At 37.6% G+C, this 22,247-nt stretch overlaps 1 protein-coding gene across 2 annotated transcripts in view; it reads left to right on the top strand.

The window, feature by feature from the left end:
• Window positions 1-22,247, top strand: part of ple (tyrosine hydroxylase ple) — a 245,422-nt gene that overhangs the window by 143,641 nt on the left and 79,534 nt on the right. For both annotated transcript variants that reach the window (XM_090383463.1, XM_090383464.1), the window contains exons 5-7: window positions 13,611-13,699; window positions 14,279-14,346; window positions 18,359-18,409. In XM_090383463.1, the coding sequence (XP_090239589.1) occupies window positions 13,611-13,699; window positions 14,279-14,346; window positions 18,359-18,409 (208 nt within the window). The remainder of the gene's footprint in view (window positions 1-13,610; window positions 13,700-14,278; window positions 14,347-18,358; window positions 18,410-22,247) is intronic.

Genomic DNA, 22,247 nt, shown 5'->3' with positions numbered 1-22,247 from the left:
AGGAGCCGCTCATTACAAACACACACACACACACACACACACACACACACACACACACACACACACACACACACACACACACACACACACACACACACACACACACACCTCACCAGACCAGGCAGAGGAATTATCGAATTCTGTCATCCTGAACAAATATCTCTCCTCTTTCTGTGAATACGCTACCTATTTTGGGCTTAAAATAAACCCTGAAAAATCCAAATATATTATCTTCTCACCTAGAGCACAAGCAGACCTCAATCCAGCAGCCTCGCTGCAGCCCTCCATTGCGGGGCATGTTCTCGTCGCCACTCATTCCGTAAAATTCCTCGGAGTGGTAATCGACGAAAACGTAACGTATAAGGAACAAATCCACCAACTGGTTCAAGAGCATTACGGGCTTTCTGGGGTATGAAACTTGATCTCTGTAGAGCGCACAACAAGGAAACAGTCAGAAAAATTCTCCTCTACTATTTTAGTAATGTCATCAGTTATGGTATTGAAGTTTGGTCCGCTGCTCCTATGTCCAGTCTGAAGATACTCTGGGGTCTGGAATTCTGGGTCCTAAAGTGGGCCAACAATTGGGCTCACCTGCCCTATACAACACCAAAATCACAGCTCTGCATAAATCTGAGATACACCCCGGCCCAGAACCTGGCATATGCGAGGAAGCTCACAATAGCGCTTAATCTGTGCTCCACTGCTCTCGACTTCGTTAATATCTGGGAAATCGTAGGGTGGTAAATCCCTGGTAGAGCTCTCAGAAACCGCCCAGTGCTCTGTTCTAAGCTGCGGAAGCTCTCGACCTTCAAGCGGCACTTTCCGAACAGCATCATCGGCGCGCTGAACTCCGCAAACATTGATTTGGATGTCTGGTCCAGAGATTCTGCCTACAGAAGAGAAAAGCGCAAATCCATAGTGAAGTGAATTCAGCATTCTTGCAATTGTCAGCGGAATAACTCCCAGTGAAAGTTTCTAGACTGTCTCAATGTGTTGCAGCTTGTATATAATAAGTATAAAACCTATATACTGTAATGCAATATAAGCTATGTATAAGCAATCTATTATAATAACTATAAAATCTATTTATTGCAATATTAGCTGTGTATATTGCACTGTCTATGTATTTGCTGTGTACCCACGTAGTTTTTTATGTATTGAATGTAATGTGTCCAGTTAATTGTAAGATTCCTCTGGTGCCTGTAGCGGGAACCGTGTCCTACATTTCTATGAATAAAGAATTTTATTATTATATGTATATTGTAATAAATATGATAGATAAAAATGAAGATGGCAGTGCAAGTCACACGGAAAGCCAAAGGCCAAAAAGAAAGATTCCGAAATATGAAGGTTAAATTAAAGAAATAAAAAAGGTAGTAACCTGTAAAATAAAAACAATGTGATTCATGATTAGGTATTTCTTTGGGGGACTATACTTGACCATGCATCAAAGAATTGCGTTTCCATACTCGCCCATAGCTGTGTAAAAGAAAATTTATGAATACAAATGTAAAAATACGAATGTGATCGAAAAGGAAAAGCAATATACCTCTCACAAAGCATGGACAAGGTAGTCTCTACACAGTGTTTCTAATGAAAGTAAAATTAGATGTAAAATTATTATGAAAAAGCGTTAAAAATCTATACTGAAAATGGCGACGCGAAAATACAAAAAAAAAAAAAAAAAAATAAATAAATAAATAAATAAATTATATATCCAATAATTCAAAATAAAACAAAATAAAACATAAGCCAGTAGTTTTTCGCTCTACATTTTTTGCCATACTACTGGCTTATGTTTTATTTTGTTTTATTTTGAATTATTGGATATATCTGGGTTTCATGTGGAGGATGTGCATTTTGCTGCTTCTAATGATAGTTTAATATTTATTTATTTATTTTCTTATTTTATGTTAAACTTTTAAGCCATTATTTAAATATAAATCAGTGGTAGTAGTGGGTTGATATGCTAAATAAGCAGCGCCTGTGCCGCCATCTATTCTTTTCTTTTATATAAGCTGGCTAAGCTTACATTATGTCGGTGGTGTGGCTCTGCTCTAGAGTGCTATCTGTTCTATAAATTATTTCTCGCTGCATAAGGACCACCGCCGTGCAAATCCTCTGCATTTGTGGATCGGTTGGAGGAGGAATGGGTGGTTTGGTTCTTCGATCTTTTCGCCTTTGCGACGATTTGTATAGCGATTGAAATGCAGCGATTCCATGACCATTATTGGCCTCGTGGTCCTCTGTCGATATGGGGCATAATGGTCAGTCTATTATTTTGATATTTTGTTTTTCTTTTAGTAGTTCTTTGAACCCCTTTTTTGGTGATATTTCACGTCTTTCGGAACTGGTACCTTCGAGGGGGGGTACCGCTAAATCACATTATAATTGGCATTATTTTAAATTTTATATCGGTTTCATTAAGTGGATTTAAAGTGCTAAATTATATAGGGGATTATCGGCTACTGTTTGTCTTATTACCTTTACTCCCCCACCTGGTTTATTTTATTTTGCGTTATTTTTATGTTAATTTTCGCTCTACATTTTTTGCCATACTACTGGCTTATGTTTTATTTTGAATTATTGGATATATCTGGGCTTCATGTGGAGGATGTGCATTTTGCGCCTCTAATGATAGCTTAATATTCATTTATTTATTTTCTTATTTTATGTTAAACTTTTAAGCCATTATTTAAATATATATAGTAACGAATAATGGTATTAAGAAGCTAATTAAAATATAGGGGGGGGGAATGCCTGTACGAAAAAGATAATAGTAATATAGCTTATGGATCAGGGACACTGACACTGCATTCGCAAAAAGTACCCTACCGCCATAATGTGTATATATAATATTGTAAGTAGAACGCGTGAAGGAGATTTTAGTGGTTTAAGTCTAATGAAAATACGGTATACACTGGGAGCGATATATGGAATGAAATAGAGGAAGAAATGGACTGGAAATTAAAATAAAGATGAGTGAAATAGCGACCAAAATGGAATAACATTGCGGTGCCCTTCACAATTTTAGTGTCATCATCAGAGGTCATCCACCAAAATTATGAAAAAGACAGCAATGTTCTTGCTTCTGTTTCCGATATGATCTGTATGCTATAGTGCACGTGAGTAGTTGCCACGTGCTGTGAAGGTAAATTTTGATATGAATTTTGCATTATAAAGTTTATAGGGGATATGCCAATAAAAATGGTTATAATACGTAGTGCATACAGATCATGGATGACCTTACAGAAGCAAGTGAAAAGAATTGAAAAAAAAAAAAAAAAACTGGATAAACTATATAGTAAGGAATATTACTTACTATATAGTTTATCAGTACAGGCCGGAAGAAAGGGACTTACAGTTACTGTGTAAAACTGACCAAAAGAACAAGATGGCGGGGTGCCGGTATATTTATGTCGGGGAACGCTAGCGACTCCTAGCGTTAGGTGTAAAAAAAAATAATAAAAATAAAATAATATATATATATGTGTTATGGTATGGTGTCTGTATAGATAGAAATAATATGAAATAAGTTAAAATTAAATATGATTACACTATATACATGTTTAATACACTGTATTAGGCCAATTGGTGGGTACAAGTTTTCTAGACTGTAAGACACCACAGAGGCCTAGTATATTGTATATACACTATATACATACTTGGTGTGTATGGGTTTAGTTATTAATTAAAATTTATGCTGTTTATTTTAATGTCCCATAGTTTTTTATGCTTTAAGATGTTAAGGGCTTTACAGAAGTGGTAGCGAAGATATGCTTTAGGAAAATGGTTGTTAATTAGTTTTTTGTATAGTATCTTGATGTTATCGATAGTTGTTTCCTTATTGCTGCAAATGGTGGCTATTCTGATGCTTTGCGCTAGTATAACGTTGGCATGTACTCCTCTAGAAATATTTGAGTTCCACTGTGTGAGGTTGACTATATCAAAGTTTAATGCGTCACGTTTGTTGTATAGGTTGATGGTAGCTTTGTTGTTTATTAATGTTATTTCTAGATCTAGGAAATGGGCTGTAGTATCATTGTTGTTTGTTTTTTCTAGTATGAGTTCATTGGGGTATAAGTGTCCATAATCTATGATGAAATTAGGGCAGTTAAGTTATTAACTGCCCTAAATAAACAGCATAATCTTTAATTAATAACTAAACCCATACACACCAAGTATGTATATAGTGTATACAATACACTAGGCCTCTGTGGTGTCTTACAGTCTAGAAAACTTGTACCCACCAATTGGCCTAATACAGTGTATTAAACATGTATATAGTGTAATCATATTTAATTTTAACTTATTTCATATCATTTCTATCTATACAGACACCATACCATAACATATATATATTTTACACCTAACGCTAGGAGTCGCTAGCGTTCCCCGACATAAATATACCGGCACCCCGCCATCTTGTTCTTTTGATCAGTTTTACACAGTGACGGTAAGTCCCTTTCTTCCGGCCTATACTGATATTCCTTACTATAGTTTATCCAGTTTTTTCAATTCTTTTCAATTGCTTCTGTAAGGTCATCCATGATCTGTATGCACTACGTATTACCATTTTTATTGGCATATCCCCTATAAACTTTATAATGCAAAATTCATATCAAAATTTGCCTTCGCAGCACGTAGCAACTACTCACGTGCACCATAGCATACAGATCATGTCGGAAACAGAAGCAAGAACATTGCTGTCTTTTTCATAATTTTGGTGGATGACCTCTGATGACGACATTAAAATTGTGAAGGACCCCGCAATGTTATTCCATTTTGGTCGCTTTTTCACTCATCTTTTATTTTAATTTCCAGTCAATTTCTTCCTCTTTTTCATTCCATATATCGCTCCCAGTGTATACCGTATTTTCATTAGACTTAAACCACTAAAATCTCCTTCACTCGTTCTACTTACAATATTATATATATATATATATATATATATATATATATATATATAGCAAGTAACGGTTCACGATTGTTACCGAATCCCATCTTCGTGCCACGTTCGGTTGGGCAAGATATTAAATCCTGGAACAATACCGAAAATGTGGAATCACTACAGGGTAAAACCCATACCCAAAAGAAAAGAAACCCTAAAGAACCTAAGGACTTCAGACCAATCTCAGTGGGTTGCTCTCTCTTAAAAGTGTTTTAGAAAACTATATGTTATCAGTACTGATCGACCAATGCTTCTCTCACAGACTTAGACATCTTCATACTGTGATTCCCGAAAGATCTACATATACTAACCTACCGGATACCCTATTTAAAATTCAAACTGCTCTCAACAGTAAATCTCAGCTGGACGTCATTTTCTTTGATATATCATCTGCTTATGATAAGCTCTTAATTCCTTCCTATAATACCAAAGTATTACAGGAAGCCTATTAAAAACCAATCAACCTCATGCTTACACCAACACAACTCATCATCAGCCATAAATCCTTCCAACAGGAGTGCGTTATAACGAGGGGAATACAGCAGGGAGGTGTTCTGTCCTGTCTGCTGTTCGCCGCTGCCCTTGAACATTTTCTCCTAAGGTACGCTAATTTTTCATCATATGTAGATGACCTCAAATTACATATAACATCGAAAGACGCTGAAACAGACTCACCTCATAAATCAGCGAGTCTCTACAAAGCTGTTAATCGCCCTGATTAACAGCGTTGTAGCCTATCTACTGCAAACAGGTCTAGAGCTAAACATATCTAAATCAGCTCAAATCACCTTTACTAAAAAGAGAAACAAAAATGACATCAGAGCCTATAACAACGGATTGCATATAAAGAAAGATAAGATGTCACACCGACCACGTTTTGACTTGGGATAAAGCATCACTTTTCAGAACCAATTTTCAACCATGAAAATGAAACTTACTCGGCGATGTAGGCAATTCAACAAGAACTGACAGGATTACTCAATGTCGATGTAGTCAAGAGATACGTCCAGCGGTGCCTATAACCAATTGCACTGCGCATCACCAACCTGATCTTCTGCTGCGCCATTGTATGTAAACCGATTTCTGGCAGTCGAGTACTAGATAATGCTTCAGCGCTCTATGTTATTAACTTTATTGAAAGTACCTAGAACAGCGTCTACAAACGCCCTACAGGTAATTGCTGGTACCATGCCATTGGATTTATTTATTGTCTACAGAGGGTTTTTGTACAAATTGAAAAAGGGTACATCAATAACGTTTTTGGATATTACAATCGATTTGGAGAATAATATTAAAGAAGAAAAACAACGAATATGGAACAAATTAATGGATTTATGGCAGACCAGATGGGAAAGTGGTGATGTTGGAGCTGTGACGAGGAAATATATTCCCCAGGTGAACTATGCATTGGGAAAAACCGTGGCATCTTGGTTTACGCCTTCTATGTACACTTCTTATTTGTTAACAGGACACGGCTCGCTTAGGGCCAAATTATATGAGAGAGGGTTGGAGACAGATCCTTTCTGTACATGTGGCGAGCAGGAGACTTGGATGCATGTAATTTTTTTATGTCGGGAGTATGAAGACCAAAGGCGGATTTTGATGGCGCATATTCCTGACTTATCATTTGATACAGTACATTTGCTTATTGCAAATCGTGACTGTTTTAATTTATTTCAGGAGTTTTCAGCTGCTGTTTTTGCAAGAAGAACTGTTCTCAGAGCCTTTCTTGAGAGGCAAACCTAGTGTCTTAATTGTCTTCATGGAGTTTCATTATTTGTTTCTGCAGCTGGGGTGCTGGACCTGATTCATGGTGTTGGGTCTGGTGCTCTGGTTAGTTGTCTTTTGTGCTGCGATCATGAATACTCCATTCTGGATTCTGCCGTGCTGGATCTGATTCATTGCGTCGGGTCTGGTGGTCTAAAGGTTCTATTATCCATGGCGTACAGTTGGAGATTGCTGGATAGTACCGTTATTGGTTTTGGAGGTTCCAGTGCATGTGAAACAGCAACTGAGGAAATATTCAGTTGAACTGTGATTTTTGAAGTTTATAGTTGTGCCATCCAGACTATTGAATATTATTGTTGTTTTATTATATATATATATTTTTTATTATTTTAATTTTTTCCCTGCTGGCTCCTTGGTATGGGCAACACGGGGCGCGGGATTGCTGGCACTCACTGGTATTGCACTACCTCCAGTGGGTGCGGGATTTCAAGTGCGAATAGCGCTACAGTAAAATCAGACTCAGGTAATTTAACATACTTTTTAAGGACTGCTTTGTAAAGACTATATATTCCCAAGTTCTCAAGGTAGATTTGGGCTTATGCCTGGGAGCTACCCTGAATAAGAACACACTTGCACACACACACGAGAGTTTAATGTTTGTCAGAGCATATAATTATATGTAAATATATCTTGTATATAAATCATGTATATACTTTTATGTACATAATGTTGAGACTATATTGTGTGTAATTAATAAATGAATGAAAATGAAACTAGATAATGCGTTGGATCCATAGAGTTACAGACAATCCATTCGCCATCTCCAGGGCTGTTTTATATACCAACCTAAATATCACTCCCTGGAGAGTTCACATAGCATCCGGGAATATTCTTTTTCTTTCTCAGATGCTTACCGGTGTGACTGACGCGCCCAATCTTCAAGGATTTATCTCTACTCCACGTGCTGGACGCAGCGATGGCAACTCCTACATACTGTTACATTCTATACTGCCCAATCTCTCCTGTATAAAGAATTTCTTTCCAAACAATGCAGTCAACCTTTTTAATTCATTGACAATAGACCCTGTGAAATACTCTGAAAGCAAGCAATACAGAGTGTAGAGCCTATCTGAAGCCCACAGCTTACATAAAATATAGAACGAGAGCATTCATCACGGATGCTTGCCGGATAAAAAAGATGGAAGGCGATGTAATATATATAATTGCCTCTTGTATATACACGAACTCCCCGACTTAGGGGTTGCGTTCCGCGGAACAACGTAAGTTGGAATTTCCCCCATGCTTGTGCAGCACTTGCAACTGTGTTCGCTGAATGGATTGAATCAAAAAAGAAATGGTCGACGAACATGTAAATAGAATTATTTATTGTATTTATTCATTTTTTTTTTTATCTCATGCGCAGGAAAATTTACAAAAAAAAGAGAGGAGACAGGCATAACGTCAGTAAGTTTTACCTCTCGAGCAATCGTTGCCAAAATCGACGTCTTCAGCTGATAAATACGCCGCTGTGGAGGTTGAGGGCCGTGGAGATTTAGAAGGGGTCGGCCGTCAACCTTACGAAAGAACATTAATGGATGACTGGACGGTGGTTTTTTCTTTTCATCGTAGCAAGCAAGCATGTCATTCACCCCTCTGTTAACTTTTAAGAATGGTTCGCTGTCAGGATCCATCTTCTCAAACCACGCCATTGATTGCCGATGCAATTTCACGAAATGCGATTGCGATCTCTCTGGTGATGAAGCGTCTCGGCGCCTCATTCGGTTCATGTTGAGCTTCGTCAGCATTTTCTTCTTTCACTATCGCTGCCTGTAAGTCAATAAATTCTTCGTTATATAATTCCTTCTCTTCTTCCTCTATTAACCCCTCCACCTCTTTGTCATCAACCTCCAATGAAGTAGATCTGTAACCTATTCATATGATTCGTCTTTTTCGAATCCTTCAAAGCCTTTTACGTGCCGTGGGCATATTTTCTTCCATGCGCCATTTAAAAAAACTTTTAGTAATTTCCACCCAGGCCTTATGTTTAAGATGGCGTGGTAAATATTGTAAGATTTCCAAAAAAAGTCTCTTAACATAAAATTGTACTCATCGTCTACTGCAGACAATGCCTGAGCAAATGTTGTGCGTAAACAGTGTTTTTAAATTCAAAATAACACCCTGATCCTTAGGTTGGATGAGTGAAGTCGTGTTTGGCGGTAGAATTATGACTCTCACGTTCGAATTGAAATCATCTAGATGCGTAGGATGTCCAGGGGCATTATCTAATAGAAGAAAAATCTTGAAAGGAACCGCGTTGTCTTTACAATATTTTTCAACCTCGGGAATGAAGCAGCATTTAAACCATTCCTCAAAGATAGATATTGTTATCCATGCTCTCTGGTTCGATCGGAAATGCACGGGTAGGGTGGCTTTATTGATGGCCTTAAATGCACGAGGATTTCCAGAATCATACACAAGCAGTGGTTTTAATCTGTAATCTCCAGCTGCATTAGCCCAAGCAAGAGAGTGACCCTATCTTTTGACGCCTTGAAAAGATAGTGACCCTATCTTTTGACGCCTTGAATATCCGCCTTCATCAATAATTTTTTTCCAACATATCACAAAATTTTTCTGCAGTTGCAGAATCGGCACTGGCGACTTCACCGCATTCTTTAACGTTGTGGAAACCAGCGCGATGCTTGAACCTATTAAACCACTAGTTGTTTGCCACGAACTTGGGTTGGGGTTCGCCGTACTTATCCTTAATATCTTCATAAATACTTCTTAGTTTTTCGTGAATGATCATTAGACTCAGGGGCACTCGCTTCTGAATCCGATTTCTCATCCATATTATTAACAGCTGTTCCATCTTCGATATAGCTCCTGAACGCTGTTTTGTGATCACTGTTGATCTTAGGTGCGTTGATCCTTTGACATGTTCTTTTATACGCGCATTATTCTTTAAAATAGTATTCACTGTTGAAGCAGCGAGACCCAATTTCCTTGCAATAGATGACAAAACTTTTTCCTGCTTCGTATTTCTTAATTAATCATCTTCATTTCTAAATGAATCTTGTTTCTTTTCTTAGCACTATCAGCACTTGCACTTTCCGTTGGTCCCTTTCCCTTCACCATTGTAATAAGTAAATAGGAATGAAGAGAAGTTTCTGAAAATTTGTTTTTTTTTTATATGACTGAAGATTTCGGCGAAGGGGAACACATTTCACAATAATATCGTAACCTAAAAACCCACAGAATTCCAGTTATCGGGATTATCGCAAATGCAATAAGATCGAGTTTAGTACCCGTTTATAATAGACTGCGCTAACAGAAAAGCCCAATACACCGGAAAATGCAAATTGTTTTATGGTCGTAACCTCCAGAAACGTGCTTTAGTAAAATATCACAAAGGCGTTTAAAACTGATTCTTATAACGGAACATATGATAACGATGAAAATGTAGTGCAATTTCCATTATAAAAATGACTTTTAGACCGATAAATAGATTAGTTATATAGCGGAAATTTCAACTTCCAAGGTCTTGGAACGAATTAACAAAAAAACAATAGTACTGGGTTCACATTACGATAACTCCATTTATTCCTTCGGGATGCAAAATACGTTTCCATGATTTTTTTTTTTTAAGTTTGCACCGGCCGGCAAAAACTTGCGTGAAGACGAATTTCCGTAAGTCGACTATTACGTAAGTCGGGGAGCTCCTGTATATAAATGTCAACGGGTAGAGTTGTTGTTGTTTTTTGGGAGCATTAGCAACTAAGGTCATATTGCTCCGGGGATATGAGGTGGTCATTCTCTGACCTTTCCGCATCCTCCGTATTTAGTGGTCAAGGGCTCGAACCCCTGTCTAATCAAGAAGCGTGTGCTACGCACTGCTGCTCCTGCCCACCTGGCTACGGAGGCGCCAACGGGTAGAGCGTGGACTATACACAATCAGTGATTCGTATGTCTCTCCTGAACACAGTCTTTTGAGACGGTTTTCGGCGTCCATGACTTTTTAAAAATAAAATAAACTTTTTATTTTATTTAAAAGAATAAAAATAAAAAAAATTGAAAGATTTATATATGCACATAAAAACTTAACAGCAGTAATAACAAACTACATATATTAAATGTATGTTTGCGAATAAAAAAGTATTCTTTTATATTCGCAAACTGCTGGAATAAGAAAATAAACGTAACTGCTGGAATTAAAAAAAAAAAAAAAAAAAGGCATAATTAGAAAAGATCTTGTTGCAGTAGCTCACCCCGATAACTGTCATTAACCACCCTGCTAACCTTTGTATCATCTGCAAATTTACACATTAAGCCTGATATAGCTTCATCAATATCATTGATAAATATTGAAAATAATGGACACAGCACTGAACCCTGGGGAAATCCACTAATATTATTAGTCCACGAGGGAGCAGTCCCCATTGATAACCGTTCTGTCTTCTTCCACTTAACCATCCCTTTATCTATAAAAATAACTTGCCCTTAATGCTACGTTGCTCCAGTTTGTATAGCAGTCTTTTATATGATGCCAAAATAATTTTTTGCATACAGTTCCTTGGTTACTTCATCATAGTAACCTATCAGATTGGTTATACAAAACCGCACCTTGACAAATCCATGCCGTGATTGCAGTATGATTGCAAGCTTGTACAAATGGTCCTGCATTATTACCAGAGGTTCCATTATTTTCCCTAGAACAGACGTTAAGCTAACAGGTCTGTAATTACTCATGTCGCTTTTGATCCTCCATTATGAATTTGGGATGTACTCGCACTTCTTCAGTCTAAACGGACCTCCCCTGAATCCAGGAATGCTCTCATAATTGAGGCTAAGGGTTTCTAACCTCCTTTGTTGTTTGGCTTAATATAACTGGATATATTCCATCCACCCCAGGTGCCTTTTTTATGACCTTCCTCAACAATTTCTTCTCCACATTCCTTTCAGTTATCACAAAATCATTTAGCTACTCATTGCAGTTTGATAAACTTCTGGCATCCCCTTCCCTAAAGAATTCCTGTTGTGTGAGCGTAGATGCAGAATACCTATTCAATTTTTCCGCAACCTGGGCAGGGTCATTAATGGTTAACCCATAGACATCAAGTGGCCCAATGTGATTCAACTCCTTCCTTCTACTATTAATATAATCATAGAAGTCTTTGCTCCTTTTCTTTGCCAGACTTCTCATAATCTGAATTAGCTTGACCTCCTTTTTGACTTAATTACAGACTAATTTACATCTATCATAGGCTTCTGTATCACCTGATAATTTATATGCACTTTTCTTCTATGCCACGTGTCTCAATAGTTCATCTGACATCCATTTAAGTCTAAACCTTGAAAAGTATTTCATTGTTGGTATGAAAAGCATAGTAACTTCTTTGATTACTTCGCTGAATACTTTCCATTTACAATTTTCTGTTGAATTTGCAACATCATCAGTTGGTCTCACTGCACGTAATAGCACAGCTAATGAAGAAAGCAAATGAATATAAAACACCATTATTCCTGGCATTTGTGGATTATGAAAAGGAATTTGACTCCATACAGCATAAGGCATAAAAACCCCATATATAATGATTTTGAAGAAAATATATGAGAACGCTACCTCCTTTATTAGACTAGACAAAGACAGTAGCAAATTTAAAATTGAGAAAGGAGTTCGACAAGAAGACAGTATCTCCGAAGTTGTTTGCTGCTGCCCTTGAGGAAGCTTTCAGAAGATTAGACTGGTCGCAGAAAGGAGTCGATGTGAATGGAGGGTAGCTAAACCATTTACGATTTGCAGATGACATTGTGGTCCATAAGGCACGATCCCAAAGAATTAGAGGAAAATCTTAATCATTTATGCAGAGATGAATATGGCTAAAACAAAAGTAATTATGAACAAGTATGCCACAGAAAGGAATATGATTGAAGGAGCAGTAATTGAAAAGGTGGAGTCATATACTTATCTGAGACAAGTCATTAGCTATAATAATGAAAATGGCTGGAAGTCAAGAGAAGAATAAACTTTGGATGGATAGCATTCAGAAAATATAGTTACATACTGAGGAGCAATATCCCAATCTGAAACGTAAAATAATGAACCAATGTATACTACCCACTATGACGTATGGAAGTGAAACTTGGGCGCTTACCAATAGAATGGAAGAGAAGCTGAGACCGACACAGCGAAGAATGGAACGAATTATATTGGGAATCAGACTGTTAGATTAGAAGAGAAACACATGCTAACTCAAGTAAAGGACATTCTTATCAAAACTAAAGAACTAAAAATGGTCTTGGGCAGGACACATAGCTCTAAGACATGAGGATAGATGGACAGAGAATAACAGAATGGTACCCAAGAGGAGCGAGAAGAAAACCTGGAAGACAACGACGGAGATGGACAGATGAAATTCATGAATTTGTGGGTAGTAAATGGATGGCCATTGCACAAAACAGAAGGAACTGGAAAGGCCTTCATCCTGCAGTGGATTGAAAATGGCCGATGATGATGACATATAATAAGTAAACGAAAACTTAATTGCTGGCTTCTCCGGAAAAATGCTATGCTGTTTGCATAACAATGCATTATGCTGTGGAAACCCAACAACTTTTTCAGCGTTTCAAAACGGATCGTATGAGGTGAGTACTGTAAATTAAGCTTTTTGCTATTTTAAAATTAAGTCTTCAAATTACGGTACATAAGAATTTCCTAAATCACCATAGTCAACATAATGTAAGCTTAATTTTGAGAGGCTCTCGTATTAGAAGTTAATTTTATTTCCTCTCTTTACTTAGTGAATCAGCTGCAATCAAACAGCACTGTCCAAAAGTACAGAACAGCATTCCTCCCTATGCGCACGCGCCACCTCAAGCTTTCTTTATTCTTAAAAAACCAACAGTCTAACGAAGCTGAATTTCTCTCTTGCAGTTCCATGGTTCCCTCATCATATCACAGATCTAGATTTCTGCACTCATATCATGACGAAGTTCGAACCTGATCTAGACCATGATCACCCAGTAAGTATCTAGCTATTAACTATTAATGACATTCGTGCAGATATTTGAAAGTAGCTGTTGGAGTAATTCTCTGCTTGAAGTGCATGGGTGTTGATAATCTAAGTAAATTAGTGAAGCATGCCTAAACAGTTTGTGTTATTTCATGTTAAAATACATTCGAGATGTCACTGATAGTCGACTACAAGCAGCATCTTTTCTGGTCCATAAACGGTTATACGACTTGTATACGAAAAATTACTGTGGAAATAACAAGTACCTGCTGTTTCACTACCTCCTTAAAAGTGGATTATTAAGTGAAGTAAAATTTAACTGTGCGAATCGGTTTCGGTACTGTGTTACTCTTTATTCCTCTTCAAATGTCACTTGGTGACATTTTAAAAATAAATAAAAAAAATAAATAAAAAAAAAAGAATGCAAAAATAATCGTATACTTAATATTTTTGAGATTAAGATTTGCATATCCAAATTTCATGATGAACTATGTACTTTTAACAGACTGAGTTTACACAAATTATGATTCTACATGTGGCATTTTAATATTAATGAGTTGGAAAATTAATTTTTTTTTCTCTCTATCAGGGTTTTTCAGATGCAACTTATCGGGCCAGGAGAAAGGACATTGCTGAGATAGCATTCACCTATAAACAGTAAGGTTCTTTCAAAAGAAAACCTTTTCTTTATTTGCACATTCGCATCACCATTGTGCTTAATTTATGTATATACAATCAACTGTGCTTCACAGAATGTAAATTTAAGAATTGCACACGTTTATCCTGCTTTAAATTTTTACAACATTGGTAAGACATTAATAAGGATCAACAATTTAGCCCAATAGAATTAACAGTTTATCGGGTAGTGTGTTCTGAATTTGTTTATATTCTGGGCTAGTTTTATTTGTTAGCTATAGATGGCATTTTCTAATATTTTATTATCAATAAGATATCAACAATTTGATACGGTCTTATTCTTGTGTTAAGTAACCATTTCACTAATTTACTGAATATGAAGCATTTAAACTTTGTATATACTAAAGTACTACAAATACAATAAATAATAACGGGATAAAACGTTTAGAATTAGTATGTTGTGTAAGCTGGAGCAATGTGGCATTAAGGGCAAATTATTAATAGGGATAAAGGGATGGTAAAGTGGTAGCAGATAAGTAGTTATAAAAGGCCACTACTCTTCATGGACTAATGCGATGAATAGCCATAGGGGTCTGTGTTGGGCCCCCCTCACTGGTTTTTAATATTCATTAATGATACTGATATAGGCAACAAGGTGGTTTTTTTTTTACCTTCATGAAAACCCCAAACACGAGAGTATTAGAACCTACCGTGCATGGGTTGGAGGTTGAGAAGACGAAAGAAGATATTTGTTGACATTAGACGAACTTCTGTAGACTAATTTTCAGGAAATGCGTATTTCCTGAAAATTAGTCTACAGAAGAAAAAAAAAAAAAAAAAAAAAAAAACGCGGTTGAATGAATAAACGAGGAAGACAAAAAGTTGGTTCTGAGAGTTTGAAGTCGAACAGTAAATGGATATTGACTGGTGGAGGCGCGTGTTCGGACTGTTTTGAAAGAGAGGGCGGGAATTATAGCAGCCAATTCAGAAGAACAGTGCCCATGGAAGTATCTGCAGAAAAGGCATGCAGCAGATTGTTTGTTTGTTTGTTATTTGGTTTTTAGGAGCATTAGCAACTAAGGCCATATTGCTCCAGGGATATGCGGTGGTCATTCCCTGACCTTTCCGCATCCTTCGTATTTGGTGGTCACGGGCTCGAACCCCGGTCTAATCAAGAAGCGTGTGCTACGCACGGCTGCTCCTGCCCACCTGGCTACGGAGGCGCTGCATGCAGCAGAAACAGTATGTCTATGAGACAGAGTGGAGAGACTCTATAAGAGATGAGTCATTAATTAACTTAACTGTCCTCTTCTGAATGGAATCTAGAAGCCTGAGAGAGGTTTTGGGGGCACCACCCCAGATGTGGGATCAGTATTCCATGGTAGGGCGGATTTGCACAGAGTGAACAGCTGTTTAGAAGAAAAGTAACGCCGAGAGCGAAAGAGAAAACCAAGTTTTTCGGATGCAGAGGAAGCAATATTTGTAATGTGCTTGTGCCAAGAGAGATTAAAAGTCAGAGTAATCCCCAAAAGAGATATATAATCTTGTCTAGAAATTGGAGTGTCACCAAAGATAAGCATAGGAGTAGAAGAATTCCTCTTTGCGAGATATAAGACAGGAGTGAGTTTTAGAAGGATTGAATTCAACTAAGTTGTCTTTGCCGCACTGGAGAATTACCTGGAGATCGGCATTAAATGAATTGGTAGCGGATATTCGAGAAGGTGATTGAGCAAGGCAAGGTTTCTCATACTAGAAAGTGCAATGCAATGTCAATTATCAGCAAAACAATGGATAGGATTTCCGGTCAATAACAGACGGTCATTAATATAAAAGAGTGGGATAAAGAACTGAATACTGGGGGACACCGGCATTAGTGGAGAAGTTAGAAGACAGAGAGCCATCTACCATCACCCTCAGTGAGCGTTCAGAAAACAGTTGGCAAATCATAAAATGGAAGCTTGTTTAGAAGACATTCATGCCAGACACGATCGAAAGCCTTTGACATGTCAAGAGCAACTGCTTCTGTTTGAATTTATGGACAAATTCCATTGAATTTGTCCATAAATGGGTAACATAAGTCAGAATATCACCAGTGGATCGACGGTATCCATATTGGCGATTGTTGATCAAACGGAAGGTTTCAAGATATTTCAAGAGTTGGCGGTTAATTGATTTCTCCATTACTTTAGAAAGAGTAGAAGTAATTGCAATGGGACGATAAATGGATGGGAGGGATTTGTCACCCTTTTTAAAAACTGGCTGGATATGGGCAAATTTCCAAGCAGAAGCAAAAACAACTTTGGAATAAGAAATTGAAAAAAGGCGAAAAAAAAACAGACAGGAGTAAGTTCAGGAGCGCAAGTTTTGAGAACAAGTGGAGAAATACCATCAGAACCTGGAGCTTTCTTAGTATTAAGATTCGTCAAAATCCTTCTGACATCCTTTTGGCTGATGACCACAGGAGGCACTGAATGGAGCGTGCTGAGAATGGGTAGGAGGTGTTTTACCAAGATTATTAATACACAATTTGAAAAAAAATGGGATGTTACCAGGTCTGCTTTATCCTTGGCTGAAGTGAGAAAGGAACCATCTGGTTTTGACAGAGGTGGGAGCAGAGATGGGCAAAAGTTGCCGTCAATAGCTTTGGCAAGAGACCAGAAAGTTCGGTTATGATTAGGGCAAGAAGCAAGTGGTTTTACAATTTGCAAATTGTTTTATAATTGTAAAGCAAGTTGCTTTACAATTGTTGCGAGCTCTGGTGTAGGCAGAAAATGAAATTGAAGAATTGGAAACAAGCCAATTACAATATGCAACATTCTTTTCTTGAACAGCCTTATTACATTTATTGGAAAACCAAGGTTTAGATAAAAGACGAGATTTTAAGGTGGAATGTGGAATAAAGGATTCCATTCCTGCAATAATAATTTCACTGACAGGATCTGAGCAAGCGTTGACATCAGAAGTTTTGAAACAGTAATCCGACTAAGGAAAAGAAATCTCGCAGGTCATCCCATTTTGCATTCTTGTAATGCCAAACAACACGAGTTTGGGAATAGCCATGAGACAAAGGCTCCATTGGAGAAGAGACAATCATCAAGTTGTGATCTGAGGTGCCTAAAGGATCACTCACATCGACCGTGTACGTAGAAGGGTTGTTTGTGAGAAAAAGATCAAGCGTGTTGGTTGTATGGTTAGGATTGTCCGATATTCTGGTAGGTAAATGAACAATCTGTGCGAGGTCATTAGTAATTGCAAAAGCCTCAGCATCTCGACCAGCTGGAGTTATGAACATTAAAATCACCAAGGAAAATTATCTCACTGTTAGGAAAGTTATGAGAAAGACGCAGTGATAAATCTCAGAGAACCTCTATGACAAACGCAGATCCCTGAACTTTGTAAAGGAATGTCTCATTCAAATGTAACACACACACACACACACACACACACACATTTATTTTTAATAAATAAATTTTCTGTTTATAAACCAGAAAAGCCACCTAAGGTCAGAAGACGGCACCATATTCAGCAGTTGTGCGGGTTTGAGCCACGGTCAACTCACACACGTGTACTACTGTACCCTCGGATTTTCCCACTCGACGACTACGACCTTATTTCATGTTTGTTATGTTTGTTATTTGGTTTTTAAGAGCATTAGCAACTAAGGCCATATTGCTCCGGGATATGCGGTGGTCATTCCCTGACCTTTCCGCATCCTCCGTATTTGGTGGTGACGGGCTCGAACCCCGGTCTAATCAAGAAGCGTGTGCTATGCACTGCTGCTCCTTCCCACCTGGCTACGGAGGCGCCTTTATTTCATGTACTGTATTGTGTATTATATTGGCCATTCTGCTAGACGTATACTATAATACATGTACTTAATATTTGGTAGACCGTTAATATATGAAACATCAAAATACTCCTCATCTCTAAGGTTGTATAATATAATAATTATATCGAGGAAATTGTTTAGGGAATAATGTACATTTAAAATAAGATAACCGTTTTTAATTTTTTAAATATCTTTTCTTTTCAGAGGGGCCGCCATTCCACAAGTGCAATACACGGAGGAAGAAATAAGGACTTGGTAAATATGCATCGTATTAATATAACAATGTGCGTTGGGAAAAGGTTGTTTGTTTATTTAACTGTTTCTATCACAGAATTCAATGACCTTAAGCAGTATTTTGTAACCTACTAGTGATGAGTCAAACATGATTTTCCTTTACCAAAAACCATGCAGCGTTTCCTTCAGAATTCATATTTCTATCTAAATGTCCCTGTATTGATCACTGCCTCAATGATTTTCCCTATCACTGAAGTCGGACTGACCAGTCTGTATTGTCTGCGCGGTAGCACAGTGGTATCGTCACCGTCCTCCCCACACCGGGTGGAAAAGGCCTGGGTTCGAATCCCGTCGATGACGCGAGGAACTTTAATGGGCTTTTTTCACTCCGTGGCTGAGTTAGTTGGTCTCAGGCGTAGATAGCAAGGTTTTTCTCGTCCAGCAAAACAGACAAATCAACCATAGAACATACGCAATTTACACACACAAATACGGGTTAATGTATTTAATTACGGGCAACCCTAAAATAATAATTTTTTTTTTTGACCAGTCTGTATTTACCCGCTTCGCTCTTTGAATCGCTTCCCCAATCCAAAATCTACTCCGAATCCATGACCAGTCTGTATTTACCCGCTTTGCTCTTTGAATCGTTTCCCCAATCCAAAATCTACTCCGAATCCCAATATGCCCTCATAATTAACTTTAATAGTTCAATCAACTCTTTCGTTGCCTTCTTCAAAATTACTGGATATATGGGCACCCTAATTGCCCTTAGGTTCGAAAGCTATTTTTAATAAACAAGTATAATATCGCTAATTTTATATTGTTCAGCCTCACTCGCACATCCACTCCTCATTATGAAGGGTTTTCGTCTGTAAAATTCCATGCGAAATAGTTATTCAATTTGTCAGCAAGTTATCTAAGGCTTTCCTATACTCATTATGCAAGGGTCTTATCAGGTTTGTTTTTCCTTTGTATTTATATAAATAAACTCCTCCTTGTCCCCGTTCTTTGCACTCTTAGCCAGCGATTTCTAACACAGCATTTGCCAGTCTATGCTTTGCTGTGTGATTGTTAGAGATCCATTTGTAGCTGTTATAGGCCTCAGCGGTTTTTTGTTCTGTAACCGTCTCTGCCTCTTTTTGAGATCTATTAAATTGGTCATCTCCATATTCATCGATTTCCGTATCCTCTTCGTACAATATTTTCTTACTGGTATATATATATGGTTTTTTTTTTTTTAAATATATATATATATAAATAAATAAATAAATATTCATTTATTGCAAATACAGCAAGCCCATCACAGCACATGGCTAGGGGCAGATAAGAATACAGAGGAAATGATATAAAGTATATGTACATAGCAAATTTTATATAGATATTAACAATGGCTAGGAATTTTAGTTATGAATTTAAAAAAATTGTAGAACAGGGCATTTAGTTTTCAGCTGCCATTACTGCGTTGGATTATTTTTCTTCATTTCATCGGAGATCTGACTCCTGTAGGCTTCAGAGTTGATTAACCTGTTGCAATCAATGTTGTGATGATTTATGAAGTGAAGAGATGCATTGGGGAACATTCTGTCCATTTGTTTGAGCCTGGAGAGGTTGGATTTGAATCGCTGGTTTCTTGTATTTTCCCTGTTGGGGGCAGCTATTATATTGGCTAAGTTTGGTGAATCGCATGCAGAGGTGATTATCTTTGCAAGAAGCATGACTCCAGACTCGTTGATCATCTGTTGCAGAGGCTTTGTTTTTAGGTTTTTATAAAGCTGTTGCCTGGATATTGTATGTGGAAAGCGAAGCTTCCTATTGAGCCATCTAAGAACCCAATATTCTAGGGCAAGGAATTTCTTGACGGTTACTTGAGGAGCACCAGACCAGATTTCGGAAGCATAGGACAGAATGGGAAAGATGCATCTTTGAACATGCTTAATGACTGTTTTTCTGTCTTGAATCGCTGCTGTTTCTTGTTTCATTAGCCATTTTGCTTTTTGAATTTTTTGAGCAACATATAAATAGTGGGCATTAAAGGAGAGATTTTTATCAAAAACAACTCCAAGGTCTTTGTGAGCGTAAACATTTGGGATTGGGACATCTGCAATTTTTATTTCTATGTGGTTGGGTTGTTTCTGAAGGGAATAAGTAATTTGAGCAGATTTGCTTGCATTTATATTCAGATTGAGATCTTTCAGGTACTTGATGATTTCACAAATCTGTGAGTTCGCATCATTGATAACTTTGCGAATATCATCACTGGCTTTGGAGGTTATAAATAACTTTAAATCATCAGCATATGCCAGTAGATTTGGATTTTCATGTAGAAGTGGTTGAAGAGATGCTGAAAATATCGTACTGGAGAGAACGGCTCCTTGGGGAATGCCTGTTGAGGTTGTGACGAGAATATCGTCAGTATTAGTGGGGAAGAGGAGAAGTCTGCGATTTAGGCTGTATTGAAGATAGGAAATAATCATTGTGTCAACGAGAAAGTGATTTTTTAGTATTTGAAAAGCTTTTTTGAGATCTATGTTGTCGAAAGCACCTTTGATGTCAAAATAAAATACGTCGCATTGTGCCTTGTCTTGAAATGCAGTTTGGATGCGTACAATGGTGTCAGCTAGGCTTGTTGTTGTGGAGCGCCCTCTGGGACCAAAGTGCATATTGACAGGTGCCTTGGCGAAGATTGCATGTTGAAGATATGGGAGCATAATGTTTTCAATAATTTTAGTGATTATTGACGAAATAGCAATTGGTCGATGGCCGGGATGGTTATTTCTGCAAGCTTTTTTAGGAATCAGCGTAATCCTGAAAGTTTTCCACTGTCTTGGAAGGAATGGCTGGCAGATGCACCTGGAAATGATATGCACTAACGAATCAATGATGTATACGCTGGACAATCTAATAATAAAACCAGGGATGCCGTCAGGGCCTTCACTACTATCTGGGCGTATTTGGTTAACTGCACGCTGAACTGTATTTTTGTTCACAAGTTGGTTAATTAGCAGGGCTTGATTCGGAGACACATCATGTTGCACTTTGTCTGCTTGTTCATAGGAATTAAATGCTATAAATCTGTTTTGTAAATCTTCAGTGAAAATGTCAGATCTGCTTGTTTCCATATTGCATCTTATCCATTCAACAACTAGATCATGCTGTAAGGTAGCTGTTGTTTTTGTAGAAAGTGCTCTTTTATTGTGCTTTAGCGTGGACATAACATAATTTTTGTATGACTGAATTTTTTTGAGTTGAAACAAAGCTCTGCTCTTTTTATATTTTATGTGTGCTGATGAAGTGCCGTATTTCTTCCACTGTCTGTGGTATTTTTGCTTACTTTTAAAGTATGGTTTCAGGTGGGATTTGAACCAAGGTTTGGAGTGAGAGGATATTCTAACAAGTTTGGATGCCGACTCTGTTTTCAGTTGATTCAGCCATTTTATAAGAAGAAAGGTGGCGTCCTGTATAGGAATATTTTTGAGAGAATCCCATGGGTAGTATTTTAAGAGCTGCAAAAACTTTTCTTTCTGAAGGAATTTAATTGATGATATTCTTTTAGTGATTTCCAGAGGGGGGCGAGGATTCCCGCAGCAAATTGTTGCTTGCAGTTCTATACTTTTGTGGTCAGATTTAAATGTAATGTTCGTACTAGATTTTTCATGCAGTGGAAAGTTAGAGTATACAAGATCAAGCGCTTGATTACCTCTTGTAACAGGGACATTGATTTTGTTTGCTCCTAGAACTAAAAATGAGTCAGACAGCAGCTTCATTTGTAGATTATATTTGGGCAGGGGAAGGTTAAAGTCGCCCATTATAATGATGTTAGTTTGAGGCTTAAGAACAGTGGTGATCCAGGTTATTA

This window comes from Mastigoproctus giganteus, chromosome 10, assembly GCF_048544385.1.
Source record: "Mastigoproctus giganteus isolate SK-2022 chromosome 10, ASM4854438v1, whole genome shotgun sequence".
NCBI classification, from domain to species: Eukaryota; Metazoa; Arthropoda; class Arachnida; order Uropygi; family Thelyphonidae; genus Mastigoproctus; species Mastigoproctus giganteus.
The sequence above is the reverse complement of the archived record's forward strand: the minus strand, read 5'-3'. Positions and strand labels throughout refer to the sequence as shown.